General features: G+C 35.4%; 1 protein-coding gene across 1 annotated transcript in view; it reads left to right on the plus strand.

Moving 5' to 3' along the window:
• Nucleotides 1-15,117, plus strand: part of Eif3e (eukaryotic translation initiation factor 3 subunit E) — a 37,307-nt gene extending 22,190 nt beyond the window's left edge. The window contains exons 8-13 of the mRNA XM_010615723.3: nucleotides 3,829-3,955; nucleotides 4,976-5,077; nucleotides 6,517-6,626; nucleotides 13,645-13,747; nucleotides 14,033-14,167; nucleotides 14,945-15,117. Coding sequence (XP_010614025.1) covers nucleotides 3,829-3,955; nucleotides 4,976-5,077; nucleotides 6,517-6,626; nucleotides 13,645-13,747; nucleotides 14,033-14,167; nucleotides 14,945-14,983 — 616 coding nt within the window. The 3' untranslated portion in view covers nucleotides 14,984-15,117. The remainder of the gene's footprint in view (nucleotides 1-3,828; nucleotides 3,956-4,975; nucleotides 5,078-6,516; nucleotides 6,627-13,644; nucleotides 13,748-14,032; nucleotides 14,168-14,944) is intronic.
• The last annotated feature ends 1,117 nt before the right edge of the window (nucleotides 15,118-16,234 follow it).

Below are 16,234 nucleotides of genomic sequence, written 5' to 3' on the forward strand. Positions count from 1 at the left end.
TTTTGATGTGTATCACCCTGAGCATTTACATGGACATTTCTAAGTTTGCTTATCTTTGCGTGATTCTGCCTGAGGTCAGTACCTCTTACTTTGCTGTCATTTTTGGATGCTTTTTTTTTTACTTGTAACAGTTACAGATTATATGGTCATGTAGTGTTTGAGACATACCAACAATATTGGATGAATCTGGAATATCCAGAAAGATGACCAGTAACTCACAGCAAGAAAGTTGGGGGGTATTGATGAATGAGTAAAAGAGTTATATACATGTCTTTAAACTATCCATTTTCAAATTCAGAAACTGATGATGTATTTTTCAATATTTATGGAGATTAATCAAACATGTATCCAAAGGAAAAGAGATTTAAATATAATACTAGCATTCAGTGTTTCTCCTTCCTGTGCCCTAAAACCCATACAGGTTGTTTTAAGAGCTCATTGTTACTCCCAAGTCCAGGTTGGGAAAATGAGCATCTCCTGATGAAGGACTGCTCTGACCCAAATTTTGGAGTCTGTCTCATTGACTCCAGTCCTGATGATTCCTTATGGTGCGATGAGAAGGGGATCCCTGCCCGAGTTTAGTCCTAGAAGTCACTAGGATTGGCTTTCTGTGCTGCACTTAGTAGTGGACTGTATTCTTGGCCATCATGTGTGTGTGTGTGTGTGTGTGTGTGTGCGCGTGTGTGTGTGTGTGTGTATATATATATATATATATATATATACACACACACACACATGCGTATAGATTCAGAAAGGAACATTAAATTCATCTGTGACCCTTAGATTTCTAAGCAATAAAAGTAAACTAGGAAAACAAAAGTATTTGGACCTTCCCCTTTGAAAATTCTATAATACAAATAAGGGTAAAACCCAAGTAGTTTGATTCCTGACACTTTTGTGGCTTTTCTGAGGTTGAGAGAAATTTTTAATTCATTAGTAGAAGCATTTGTTATAGATATTAGAAATAAAAACACAATTGAGAGCTTAGAAATTTTAGGTTTAAAAAATATAATTTTTACAAAAAGAAAAACATGCAAAGATCCAGATTTACTTTGAAGTAAGATAAGAGGTTCATGATCATGGAAGTACAATAAAAATAACCTAGAATTAAGACATTAAATTATCAAGCTACATTCTCCGAATAGGTTTAACACTTTAACTCATATTTCCATGGTTCATAGACAAAAAAAAAAAAAAAAAGAAAAAATACACATATTAAACCACTAAAGATCTGTAATTTAATTTTTTTTCCTAGATTGGAGTTTCTGGGTAGAACATAGTAAAACTAGAAATCAATAGTTTGTGTATGTGTACACACATGCATATATTGTGTTAAAAATTAAAGCAAATTTGGGCCGGAGATTTAGCACTGTGCCTGCCTCGCAACCACAAGGTCCTGAGTTTGATCCCTGGTCAAAAAAAAAAAAATTGAAAGTATGCATTTATCAATAGACAAATAGCAAATTAATTGGAATTAGGATAAATTTTTTGCATATGAAAATAACTTTAAAACAAGAATTTAGGGAGAAGGTGCAATTTTTTTACATTATTTACACCTTCCATTGCTGGGTTAATGCACAACTGTATATGTTTGTTATTACTTTCAAAACTAATTTTCATTCAGTCTGTCATAATGTGTTTTGTTTGAAATTTATGAAGAAAACCTAGCCCCATAAACATATATCTCTGTGGAAAAAAGAGGTTTATTTATAGCTAAATACTTTTCAAATAATTGCGAATATTATTTTTGAATGTATAGTTTATCTCTACAAGTAGTTTTTTAAAGATGATTTGTAATGTGAGAGCTAAATCATCATTGAACTTTTGGGATTCTAAACTGTACTGGTTTTCTAGACAGTATTGATCTGTCTTGTACTTAAAGCACATTTTTACCCATGCAGTGAATATGAAATTCATCTGAGTCTTAAATTTTGATTGGGAAAAGGGAGACAATCAGGGAAATAAAATGAAAGTACAGAGGTCACATGGAGGTTGTTAATATATTTGTGAGGGCTTGGGTTCCATCGCCAGCAACACAAAGCGGGAGAAAGACAAGAATATTATAAGCTCTCCTTATAGGTCAGCATTAACCAGTAAACTTTTACAGTCATTTTTAATGGTACAGACTTCTAAATTTGAACCCAATTAAATAAAAGTTATACTCAGTGAAGAAATTCCATTGATCTCATTACTGGGCCTGTATTTTAAATATTCTACTCAGGTATTATATTTTGAGTTTGTAAAGTAAAATATTTTGGAAATTTGTCTTATGCTGTAAGTACCTGCATAGTCTCAGTTTTTCCATTTGCTCACAAAGCTGAAAATATTTATTTGGTACTTTGCAAAAATTATTTCAGCTCTTGGCATATACTCAGAAACAGATTTCCCAAGGAAGTAAGTCATCCACCACTAAAAATAAAGAAACTGTATAGTGTCATGATAGCAAGTTAGGATAAGTAAAAGGAAATATGAATTTAAAATTATGTGTAATAAAGTTGTAGAGATTGCTTTTGCTTTGTGATGATTTTCAGTAGATTTATGAGTGAGTCTCATAATGCCTACTAAAGTTACCTTCTTCAAAACCAATAATAAAAAATAGGTCATCCTGTGCCAGTTAGTGAGGTATGTGGCAGAGAATATTGAGATTAAACTAGTGTTCTGGAAGGGTACTGCAATTTCAAACTTGTCACTTGAAACTCAGATTTAATTTTTCAGATGATACAGCTTTTAGCTCATGCATTCTCAGTACCCTTCTTTAGAAATGATTATATTCTTGAGTGGGTGTAGATGACTGCCATACCTGGCGTGTATTAAGGGAACGTAAGTGGCAGTATCAGATAGTATTTATCAGATGTTAACTCTGTGTAGACAGAGTTCAAGCAGTATTTTGAAGGGAACCTTACAGTGCAGTAAAATAAAGATAAGTCAGTTGCAGCCTGTGAGAGATTGGGACGTAGTATATTGAAAGAGAAACTGGGCACATGGCTAGGCCATAGGCTTTCCTGGGAATGTGTTTGCAAGAGCAGTTCATGTGAAGTAAGCTTTAGGGAAGGAAGTAGGAAGCAGGCGATTGCAGTGTGATAGGGCTGGGGCTGGGTGAGTAGTTTGGGGCTTGCTTGTCCAGCTAAGAGAAATGAACTGCATAGACAAATCATTCTGAGCTTGGCATAGTACCTGGCACTCAGATGTGCTCAGCTAATACTTACTAGATAAATAATTGGGCAGCTGGCTTTTTAAGGAGGAAAATGCTGAATGATCATCAGTTGTCTACTGTTGGGTGTTAGAATAACGGGATTGTTAAATAGTAGCCGAGACCCTCTTAACATGCATCTGACTTCCCTTTCCTTTTGTCTAATTTCCACTGATAATAGTTAAACCCAGACTGGGAAATTCTGTAATCATATACTTCACACTGTTCTTTATAGTTTTTCGTACCCTGAATTCTTTATGAAAGAGCCTGCTTTTCTGATTCGCTGAGTGCTTTGTGCCTAGGTTTTTACACATTTGTTCTGAGGGGTGATTGAAAGTCTATCTTCGTTGTCTTGTGGAATGCCCTGACAGCACCTCTAAGGACCTTCCAAGACAATTCACTTTAACTTGGGGAATGCTGGCTAGCATCCTCATTTAGAATACTTTTAAAGTTGGATCCTGTTTGTTTTCTTGGAAGAGATGTGCTTATGTGTTTATTTTTAAATATTGGCGATCTTAAGCTAGTAAACAGTACATCCTAATAGATTGCCCAAGTGTTTCTTTCAGCTCACACTGGGTTAAGGTGTAGAAAACTGGGAAAGTTACTAATATTAAATGACTTCTCTATTTTTATCTTAGGTACCTTAATGCAATTCAGACAATGTGTCCACATATTCTCCGCTATCTGACCACGGCAGTCATAACAAATAAAGATGTTCGAAAGCGCCGGCAGGTGCTAAAAGATCTAGTAAAAGTTATTCAGCAGGTAAAACTAAGATTTTGTAGATCTTCTTAAAGTAAAGAAACTCAAGTCTATTCTGTTTTTCTAAAGTAAGGACTCTTGGTTCATAAAGGTAAAAAAGGGGAGAAGCTGGGGATGTGGCTCAGTAGTAGAATACTTGCCTAGCATGTGCAAGGGAGGAAGGAATGAGTGAAGTATGATGCGTGAAGTTTCAAAGAGAGAAGCATCTTAAATGAGCATTTATTCTAAGTCTGAAATATTCTTTTTGTTTGTTTGTTTGTTTGTTTGTTTTTGAGACAGGGTCTCACTATGTAGTTGAGACTGACCTGGAACTCACTATGTAGCCCAGGCTGGTCTCGAACTCACAGTGATCCTCCTGCCTCAGCCTCCCAAGTGCTGGGATTACAGGCATGCGCCACCACATCCAGCGAGTCTGAAATATTCTTGCATTTACTCATGGCTAGGTGTACCATGAGTGATGACTGCTGTTTGCACTCTGAACTTGTGCTGCTCTTTTGAAAAAAAATGAAGTACCTGGAGCTGCTTGTTGTGGGTCATTATCTGCATGATTTTAGAGAGGTGACCTTTAAATAAAATACACTATTACTGGTCCCCAGGCTAGGCAGAAGCTTCCCTGCTGGTTGATACTAAGTGATCTTGTAAGAAAGAAGTACAAGAAAAAGAAATCTTTATTTAATCTAAGAATAAATTAAGTACGAAAAAGTAATTGTTGTCCAGTAGGTTCTGAATACCTTTATACCTGGGGATGTTCACCACTGTTTATTAACTAAGAGACTTCTGGTTATTTGAAAATTTAAAGGCTTTTGGGATGATTATAGGATGAGAACTTAGAGAACTTGGTTTGGAAGATACTATAATCTTACTATATGATCTCTGCTTAGGATAGGAGCCATTGCTTTGAGAAGCTGGTACTGTAGTAGGATATTTACTGTGAATGAGTGGTAAAGAAGAAAACAGGATCATTGGGATATTTTAAGGGCAGCTTTAAGTAGATCTAACTGGGCATTTTATTTAATTTTATAGGAGTCTTACACATATAAGGACCCAATTACAGAATTTGTTGAATGCTTATATGTTAACTTTGACTTTGACGGGGCTCAGAAGAAGCTGAGGGAATGTGAATCAGTAAGTATGAGCTTTTATAAAGTATAATGCCTTCACATTTTTGGATATTGCAGAGTTAATGTCTTAAGTAATGAAGTCAGAAATATGTTAATCTTCAAATGACAAATTATTTGAGAATGGTGGGATGAAGATATTTTATCAGCCGGGTGTGGTGGCACACGCCTGTAATTCCAGCTCTCGGGAGGCTGAGGCAGGAGGATCACTCTGAGTTTGAGACCAACCTGAGCTACACAGTGAGTTCCAGGTCAGTCTCAACTACATAGTGATACCCTGTCTCAAAATACCAAAAAAATAAAAAAGATATTTTATCATGTTGGCATAAGTGTATCTCTTTTGTCAGGGCAGTTTGTAAACACATTGGGGGATTTTAAGTACAGATGAATCTTAATTTCAGGTCTTGAATGAACAAATGCATACAGCATTCATGGCCAGCCTCACTTTGAGTTGCACATTCCAGCTGTCGTTCTCAATTTTATGTTGTAATGGAGTTATCTCTAGGGTTTTTCACTATGGTATTAAACATCTTAAACCAGGCAGTTTGTTGTTACAAGTTTTATAAGTAGAATCTAGTGTTCTTTAAGAGCAACCATAAAGTTTGATTAGAATGGTTTTGAATTAGTTATTTTATAAGTTTTTAAAACTAAACAAAGAACTTAAATGTAGCTGCATTCACCAGATTCATGAATTGCTTATTTTGAACTCAGATTTTAGAACACATAGGTAGTTGGTGGACAGATTGAGATTGTATTTCTCCAAGATAAAAAAAAGTACACAAATAGACCCTCAGATGTGGTTTTCAAATGTTAGACAAATAGAAACTTAGAATCAGTTTGATAATTTTTGTTCTTACAGTTATATAACATCATTAAAGTAAGTACTTGTATTGTGATAAAGTCATTATGCTAAATATTGGGGCTTTGAATCGAGGAGAGTCAGAAGACCCCTTACTGCTATTCATGAACAAAGCGTATTCCATTTTAATTTTATCACCTGTGGAGTGGACCACCCTTTGCATTGTCATCATCATTGTTATTACTGTTTGTGGTAATTTTCCATGTCTACTTTTTTTGGTTAGAGGTAGTCCATTTCATTATTTACTTTAAGCAGTACAGAGGAGGAGGTGTATTATCTACAGAGCATGTAGGTAGTGTATTGGACAGGACAAATGTGGTGTCAGGAAATGGCTCCGCCACTTAAAACTCACCAGTGGAATGAAGAGAGATTTTGGGGTGAGGGTCTTTTTTTCTAGAGTCCTTTTACTGCTCATTTAAATTTTCAGAGGCTCGAAGATAGAAAATGTTCTAGAAAGTGCTGTCTTGTAAAGTGTTAGATGGTAGACTTGTAGTGAATAGAGCAATAAGTGAAGCAGACTGTTTAGAAGTTTTCGAGAATTGCTTGTCAGCCTCATTAATATTTCATTTTCTATTTTACACACATAGGTGCTTGTTAATGATTTCTTCTTGGTGGCCTGCCTTGAGGATTTCATTGAAAATGCTCGTCTCTTCATATTTGAGACTTTTTGTCGCATTCACCAGTGTATCAGCATTAAGTAAGAACACCCTCGTTTGATGTGTATTCTCTGCTTTTAATTTCCTGGAAACATTGATGTATTTAAAGTGACATTTAATTGTATTTCAGTTAATTGGAGTTTTATTTCTCTTGGTTGGAAGAAAAAGGAAATAATCTGATGGTGACTTGTGAAAATCCTGACTTTTGTTTGAGCTCTAGGATGCTGCCAACTCAAAGAGTCTTCCAGCTTTCATCTGTGGTGGCACAGCCTCATTTGTCAGAATGGCAAGTTGGAGGCAGTGTGTGGATTTCATTTACCTTTTTAAGGAATAAATTCTATTAAACTGTTAGGGCCAGAGATTCAGTTCATTGGTGCCATTACTGCCAGGCAAGTGCAAGGTCCTGAGTTCGATCCCTGCTGCTGTTATGTAGAGAGAAAAGTGAACAGCTGGGTTTCAACAGTAGTTTAAGGGTTAGCCCTTTGTAAATCAGAAATTCTGTTGAAAGGCCACTACATTTGGTAATCATTTCTATAAATTAAGTATGTTTTATTTAATTACATATTTGAATTCTCATACAGTAAACTTTTATGACATTTTAAAATGTTGAAACACTGAAAAATTATGGTAAATTTTGAAGTTATGTGTTGTGTGAGAAAATTATTGGGAGAAAATTGTGAAATGTACATAACTTATTAGAAACTAATTCTCCATAGTAGAGTTTGAAAAATATTTGCTGCTATTTGGCCACAGATGAAGTCAAATATAAAACATAAAAACTTAATAGTACTTTAATGTTGTTTGCCCTGAGGAATTGGCTGTAGACCACATTCTTTTTTTTTAATGCCATTTGTCTTGCTAAGGGACCCATGTTTGCTTGCCTAAGTTTAGTGGCTGTCATTGAAGTGATTATTCAATTATAGGTATAGTATGATTGTGGGACTGTTCTATGGAGAATAATCTTTGACTTCAGTTTTACTAGTAGTTAGGCTTGCAGACATAATTTTTGAAACCTGATTCTTTTAATGAATACATTATAATATACCTGACAAATGGTGGGTTGTGAGATAAAGAGGTAGGTGCATTATCTGTTGTGCTCTGGTGGACAATAGATTAGTTCGCATTGCTCTTTTTTTTTAAAGATTTATATTTAGGGCTTGTAAACAACGAATATTAGCCTTTCAGTTTATTTTGTGGAATTTCCCTCATTTCACATAAGAATATGGTCACTTGAGTGTTTCTTGGTTTTTGTTTTGTTTGTCTGGAACTTCTTTACCCATGTTGTGAGCCTTTTGAAATCTGGTTCTCTGCATGGTTAGTACTTTGTATACTAACTTTGTAGTACCTACCATGCTTTGTACAGTATAATATAAATACTGTATAGTATAAATATTTGTTAAATGAATACATTTCTTCTGCCCTTTGTTTTAATGAACTTAACATTTTTGCACATGATAATACTTTTTTGCTTTTGTCTAAGGTACTATGGATAGGAAGGTTCTAATTCTAGCTCCCTTTATTAGCTCCGGGACCTTCAGTTCATTATTTAGTTTTTTCCAACTCAGTTTCCTATTTATCCTGTCTGCTCAGGAGAGGTGTATAGCTAAATGAAGACAGTACAGTAGGGTTGTTTCTATAAACGTTTATGTGACATTAACATCACCTAAGAGTTTTTCATATTTAACTTGGTATAGATATTTTTAGATATTTATTTTTTCTTTGGTCCTTTTAGTTTTTTGTTAGTTTCCAAAGCATTTTCAGGCTAAATTTCTCACAGCTTTCCAAAGTCTTGAAATCTTTTTCTTCTAGTGATAAAACTTTGCTTTCACCAAAATTGTTCAAACCTCTTTTTTTTTCTTTTGCTACCTGTGGGGTGTTTTTCTAGCTTGGACAATTAAAAATAGATGAATGTATTTTCTTCAAATACTAGAGAATTTTTGAGCTGAAAGAAATCCTAGAGAACTTATAATAATGTGCTACATAGTGCCGACTGATTTTTCAGTACAGCTTTCTTCAGTGAAAGGGAGGCCTTGTATCTACATTGTTCAGCATTGTGCCCTTAGTTCTACATTTGGTTCTACATTCTAGAACCGGCTCTCACATCTGAAGTGTATGAACACATGTGCACACATAAGAAACAGTAGGACTTGTTTTCAAATGCGCTATTACATATTTATGTGTATACAAGCAGGTCAAAGTAGGGCCCTTTAACACTGCTCATACTGCAGCTCAAAATAACTTTTCTCAGAAATACAGTTTTATGAATATTGACTATACAATGTCATTGCTTTTTGGCTGGGAAACTCAAGGCTCAGGGATGTTAAGTTGCTTGGGTCCTATTAAATGACAGGGCCTAGGCTAGTAGGTTTCTGACACTCTACACTGTACCATCTGTAAATTCCTTTTCATTGTGACTAATTGATACCTTCACAAATCATTGGTTTAGATGAATTGGTCATTTAGAATATCAGTTGAGCCCAAGGATAAAGATGAAAAAATGAAATCCCTCAGTCACTGTTTAACTCTGTCTCTTAAAATCCCTATAGAGTTTTGTTTTAGAAACATAGATTCTTTGCAGCCACCTCTAACTTTAGAATAAGATTTACAGAGTATGTTGTGCTGTCATGTATAGCAGGGCTGCAGTGACATACCCCAAGGGAAATTATTCCAAAACTTAACCAAAACTGAAAAACCACCCATTTGATCACCAATTTTTCAACCATGTAATTACAGCTTGCTAGAGTAATACAGTGACAAACCAGTGATTTAATATCTTTATTATATAATGAATAAGGTTGGTCTTTTCATGTTTTTAAAGATACTTTGTTAGCTTAGAAATACAGTAGCTGAAAATAATATATTAAGTTTTCATGTTGGACTTTTACAAATGCAGCAAACATGTTAGTTCAGGCTGCAAGACTTGGAATTCACAAAAGATGATCAAAAGAACTACCATTTACCTTTAAATCAGCACGTGGGATATTAGCCACTTTCCCATCCCTGGAACAGAATACTCAGTGCTTACCACTTGAAGAAGTAGAGGTTTATTTTGGCCTGCAGTTTCACTTTGAGGACTGCTGGTCCTAAAGCAGAAACAGGTGGCAGAGGTAGAGGAAAAGCTGCTTAAAACATTTCAGCCAGGAAGCGGAGCAAAGAAAGGAGCCAAGTCACTTGTGTACCCCTTACAAATGCAGCTGTAGCGTCATGCCACAGTGACCTCCTCCCACCAGAATGCAGCTCCCAAGCACACGTTCAGCAGTGAACTCAGCCCTGATGAGTGTAGCTCCTATGGCCCTGTCACCCCCTACCTGTGCTCTGGGACCTGTCGTTTGGGTCTGAACTCTAACATGGTAAGCAGTCAGTGCAGTCGAGAAATGTATAAACGCACTTTTACATGGAAATCGACTAGGAAAGGTAGCAATTTAAAAAGGATAGACTTTCCTAAAAAGAAATTAAGATGTTTCATGTACACACCAACTCCACATAAAGAATGTAAACATTATATACTGCAAACCTGCTTTAAAAAAAAAAATGAAAAAAATATTTTTTTTAAAAAAGACAACTTTTTGATCACTTGATACGGGAGAATTTGAGTTGAAAGCATCTCAGGTGATTTCTTTTGCAGTGGTCCTTGGAAAATCATTGCTTTCTCTACAGTTATGGTTCTGCCTGTGCTTTAGAATGAAGGGAGAACTTTAAAAAGAAAAAAAAAGTGATAGTTGGGTTAACCCCTAAAACGACTGAGACCCTCCCTAGCTTTTATACTGAATTAGTATAAAGGTCCTCTATGTAATTCTGATGCAAAATGTTGTCTGTCTTATATCAAATCTTCATTTAACTGTAGATTAGTTGTAAGATCAGTTGTAAGAAATATTGGAGATTTCCACACTGTGGCCCCACTGCTAGCAACATCTTGTAAAACCTTATTAAAATATTGCAGACTCGATGGTGAGCATTGATCAGTTCAAGCCTTTCCAGGTGCGCAGGGATCCCTCAAACTGCCTTTTCAGAGTTCAGCCCCTTTCTTCCCTCCCCCTCTTGTAATACCTGGCAACCGTGCTTCTCTTCTCCATTGCTGTGATTTCAAGGGTTTTGCAAAGCTTTTCTAAAAGGCAGCGGAGATGAAGCTCAATGGTAGTGTTGGTCTAGCATGCAGAGGCCCCAAGTTCAACTCCAGTATCACCAAAATAAGTAAGTACATTGTAAGGTAGTGTCCAGCATTCAGAGAAGACATACAAGCTGTGTAGTACAGTGTGATTTAGTAATAAAGAGCAACAGACTCTGTAGTATAGCTGCTGAAAGAGACCTTACACGCGGGAACCGAGTACCTTTTCTGGCCAGACAGTGGGAAGAGCATAGAAGGACATCTTCAAAAACTTAAAATAAGTGGGCTGGGGATTTAGCTCAGTGGTTCCGGTACCTGCCTTGCCAAGCACAAGGGCCCTGAGTTCGATCCCCCATATAAAAAAAAAAAAAAAAAAAAAAAAAAAAAAAAACTTTAAGAGGGAAAAAGCAGATATTAAGTTCTAAAATAAATTCAAAACTACAAATTGCACTAGGTTTTTTGAAGAGCAATGTAGAGATTAGCAAGGATTACATGGACATGTTTGTATATTTAGAAATTCCAGAGAAGTAGTCTATTGGATAACTCTAAGTGGAATGTCTCTATGCTTCAAACTAGACTCTTTCCCATTGAGTACTAATTACGACACATTATTCCATTCACTGGCTCATGCTGGCCTCTGCTTCTAATTATTATATATTTATTTGATACTCTTTTGAGGAGGTAAGGTGAGAAGCATGTATCTTGGACCTTTTTTCCTTCCTCCTGTAAGCACACAGGATAATCATTTTTGTAAAAGTGCATGTTAAGAATGTTTTTATCAGTTTATATACAACACTGTAGGTTTGTAGGATAAGTTGCATATCTGTTTATCATAAAGTATGCTGTATCTGTCAGAAAAGATTACTGTGGTAGGGTTTAATTTAGGATAGCTCAGTAGGTTATCAGATATGGTGTGTGTCTGAAATTTAAAAGCTGTTCTAAAATATTTCTTGGACCCATTTGCAATTGCATATGAAAAGAAAATATGGAAGTAATATTTTGAATGTGTATGATAAACATGTTGGGACATACATTAATATGATATCCCTGTATGAGGTTTGCTTTGGCTTTTCACAAAAGGCTACTCTGGCATGTGCTTAAGTTAGGAAGTCATTATGCTTTGCTTATTTTATCATCATTTTAGATCTTAATAATTTTCTTAAAATTCTTATTGCCAAATAACTATATTTAGAATTAGGCTTATTGACAAGAAAAAAAAGGTACATTAGCAGCTGGAGATAGTTTCAAAAGACTGCTATCACATTTCTGTATTAACTGTAGGAAAAGGCAATGTGTTCTTCACTAAAGATGTTGGCAAGTTCAGAGAATTTTCAGTTGTCACATGCAGCATTTACAGTTTCTCCTAATTTTCTCTCCTTCTAATCTCACAGTTAGACCCAATTTCTATATAACAGTTTTTAATTACTTTTCATTGTATACTTGTAAGATCTAAAAGATTAGAGTACTTTTCTTTGGCTATTTTGGTCACAGTCTTCTGTGAAAACCAAGGCTGTAGGTTCTCAATTCTTAATGCAGTATTTGAATTGTGAATATCAAATAAAATTAGGAAAGCCAGGTAATTTAAAACGACAGTTAATAAAACTGGACTGTAAAATTCCTATTTACCCAAATCTTTGTTAAGATGGGCAGTGGGGGAGAAGGGGTCAGTGCAGATAAACCATCTAAAAGACTGGGCATTGAAGATTTGACAGAAAATCAGCCTAGACTTGATAAGACCTAATTAGGGCCCTAGATCTCGATTTATGTCTTATGTTCCTAAGCGGGACCACTGGTATTAATTACTGCCCAGAAACAAAAAAAAATTCTGACTCTATGCTGGAAGCATTAACATGTTTAATTAAAGAAATTGAACTGAGGAGGAAATACTTACTTTGCTTTGTCTTTTGAAACATTATGTAAGAATTCTGTGCTCATTTAACGGACAGCATATTTTTGCAGTGGCTGAGTAGAAAAACTAGAAAACTACTCAATTTAAAGATTTGCGAAATGGACTTACAGAAAAACGTCTACTTTCAGCTGCCTATAGATGGGCTTGTGATTTTTCATGTAAATGTAGAACTTCTTTTTGTGTTTAAAATCTGCATTGAGTTAGATACTTTGCTCAGGAATTCTACACTTTGATGTGTCATCTTTATTAGTAAACTGAATTACTTTCAATAACATAAGGTGAGCATGTTCTAGCATATCTTAAACTAACTTTTTGTCTTTCAGGTTTTGGTAGGATATTGCATTTTAATTCTTTTAAATCTTTGCTGTTTTGCATAAAATTATTAAAGTAGAAAAGAATTTCAGACTGAAGATTTTTATTATTCAATCTCATTATTTCCATGTTGAATAAATTGGGCTGTTGCCACATTCTTTAATTCATTGTTGGTGTGATTGATAGCTTAGATAACCTGAGATGCCATCAGTAATGTACTCAAGTTTTACTTTGACTTGACTTACTAAATAAATCAGTAAATCACAGTGGGGTTATAGCTTAGTGCACACAGTTATTTACAGTCTTCATTTTGCCAGTTGCTGCAGCCGAGCTGGAATATGAAACTTAGAATATCCTTTTTTTGGGGAATCGAACTCGGGACCATGTGCTCGCAGGTAGTGGAACTACTGAGCTAAATCACTGGCCCAAAACTTAGAATATAGACTTAAAGAAAGAGGAGAGAGAGAATTCTACTTAGAGAATAACTGTATAGGATGGAAGTTTCTTATCTTAAAATCTGAGATTAGATGTAATTTCCTTAGGTGTAAACTGCTCCTGTTCCTTAGGTATAATTCCTTAGATGTCTGTCCCAGTTGCCATTTACGTAAGTTATGCTGTGTACAGCTGGAGGGGGCACTCAGCATTTATCACACAGGACTACCTGGCAGCCCCAAGTTTTAGTGGTTCTTAACAATGTTCCATGTAACTTTGCTGCTTTTACTGTTTCCCTTAGCATGTTGGCAGATAAACTGAACATGACTCCAGAAGAAGCAGAAAGGTGGATTGTGAATTTGATTAGAAATGCGAGGCTGGACGCCAAGATTGATTCTAAATTAGTGAGTATGGTGTTGGTTATGGCTGCTACTAGATAACAGTTATTTCATACTTATAGCACTTTTAATTAAAACATTTTATGCTAGTAAGAATTTATATTCACTTTGTTTTAGTATATAATAGTTCTCTGAAGGCAAAGCAAGCAATATTTTCTCATAGTTAATATTGTTAGCGCTGCACCATGCAGAGAAAAATATGTAGATTATTATTATGACACCACACACGTGGCTGAGTGGCAACTCTAGTCATTGATGTTACAGAAACAGTTTCCTTCCTTTTCATTTTAGGGTCATGTGGTCATGGGTAACAATGCAGTCTCACCCTATCAGCAAGTGATTGAAAAGACTAAAAGCCTGTCTTTTAGAAGCCAGATGTTGGCTATGAATATTGAAAAGAAACTTAATCAGAATAGTAGGTCAGAGGTAAGAACCATATTTTCTATTATGTCTAGAATTTAGCAGAAATGTAACAATTGTTTTATGAGCTTTGAGAACGTGTCAGTATCAGATGTATCTGATTTTATTTTAAGGTTATGAACATTTTTAAAGATTACTAAACTGAGAAAACTTACTCTAGATGAGCAAATGCATTAATCAAAGAAACTGAAAAAATTGTGTGTTCCCCACTTACAATTTTTTCATGTGCTTGAGAGGTACTTTTGTTCTAAATGTAAAGAAATACTTTGATAAAATGTGATGTTATATCTATTCATCTTGATCTTTTATTTGAGATTTTTATTTAACCTTTTGTATAGAGTCTACATATTAGATGTTGAAAGAACTGAATGGGATCTAGACTATTTGATTGTGTATAGGTAGAGGGCAGGATGTTGTTTGGAAGCAGTTATGGACTATTCAAGGACCCCATTCAGTGGAGGTTTTAGGAATAGGTTTGTGTCTTTAGACTAGTTCTTTAGTTTTGAAAAAGAAAGACAAAACTGAATTGTATGTTCCAACTAAGTCGAGAATGTCTAAGCCTGGAAAATAACTTAAGTGATTGATATTTTGTGTGTGGGGGGGGGTTAGCGTCAGTTTCTATTGATTATTGTTCCATTGTTGGTGATTGTCATTGTTATCCTACATCAATGACTAAAAGCTATGTAGATGTTATTTGTGCTTATCATTTATTTCTATGTCAACTAAGAGTTTGTTTTTTGTTTTTTGTTTTTAACTATATTGATTTCTCTGTACATATTTTAGGCTCCTAACTGGGCAACCCAGGATTCTGGCTTCTACTGAGGAACCATAAAGAAAACATGGAAAAATATGAAACAATAAAACCATTATGTCAAGGGTAATATACATTTTAAAAGCAATTAATGTTCACTGTGAATTTTGGAGAATTTGAATAAAATTGGCTGTGGTTCATTTTACCTTGCTGTGACTGTCCTTGTGTGCACATATATGGATGTTTTTAACTTTTTAATTTGGAAGAATTACATATTCACGAAAGTCACAGAAGTAGCTTAGAGAGGGCCGTGTAAGCTAAACCCATTTTCCACCCAGCGCTTTGATCTTGTGTTTCTATAGGACAGTGTCAAAACCTGCCTGACGTTGGTACGGTGTGTGTGAAGGGCTGGTGCTGTGACTTCTGTGGCTGTCAATGCGGTCAAAGTATAGGACTGTGCTCGGGTCCTGTTTCTACCCTTTTATAGCTGCTTTCATTTCTAGCAACCATTGCTCTTCACTGTCAGAAATTTTTTCCTTAGAATGTTACAAAAGTAGAAATAGTATCAGCCCACTGTGTCCACAGGTTTTTCGTCCACAGATTGAAGTACTCAGAAAATAAGTTGGTACTGAACATTACAGATGTCTTTCCTTGTGATTATTCCCTGCACAGTACAACATAACATAGTGCTTGCATTGTGTTAGGTGTAATAAATAATCTAAAGAATACTTAAAAGTACAGAGAGTGTAAATGCTACTCTGTTTAAGGGACTTGAGCATCTGAATTTTGTAATTCTGTACAGATAGGACTTTGTAATTAATTTTTTTTTTCATTCAGTGCCTTGAGATCCATCCAAATTGTTTTATGGATCAGTGGTTCATGCTTTTTTGTTGCTGAATAGCATTCTTTTGTATGGTACACTACATTGTTTAGCCATGTAGACCCATTGACTCATTGTGGTGGTTTCTAGTTTGGGGCTTTTATAAAGCCGTTTCTTCATTCCTTAAGGTAGTGCACTAGTCATTCACTGTAGCTACAAAGACTGAATAGGAGAATAAATTGAACTTTACAAATGGTTCCCTTCCCTGCATGTTACACACACAACACACACACTCACACACACACACACACACACACACAGAGTTCACTGGACACTCAAGGATTTGAGACGTGTAAAGCCTTTATTAGATTTTCTTTACACAGAGCAGTTTTGATTTTTGTTTTGTTCTGTTTTGTTTTGTTTTTGAGCATAGAGAACTCCCAATATTAATCTTAAAGCACGTGTCCATAAATTTTCTGTAAAATGCCAGAAGATAAATATT

The sequence above is a fragment of the Fukomys damarensis genome, unplaced genomic scaffold (assembly GCF_012274545.1).
Source record: "Fukomys damarensis isolate Sample0158 unplaced genomic scaffold, DMR_v1.0_HiC HiC_scaffold_5, whole genome shotgun sequence".
NCBI classification, from domain to species: domain Eukaryota; kingdom Metazoa; phylum Chordata; class Mammalia; order Rodentia; family Bathyergidae; genus Fukomys; species Fukomys damarensis.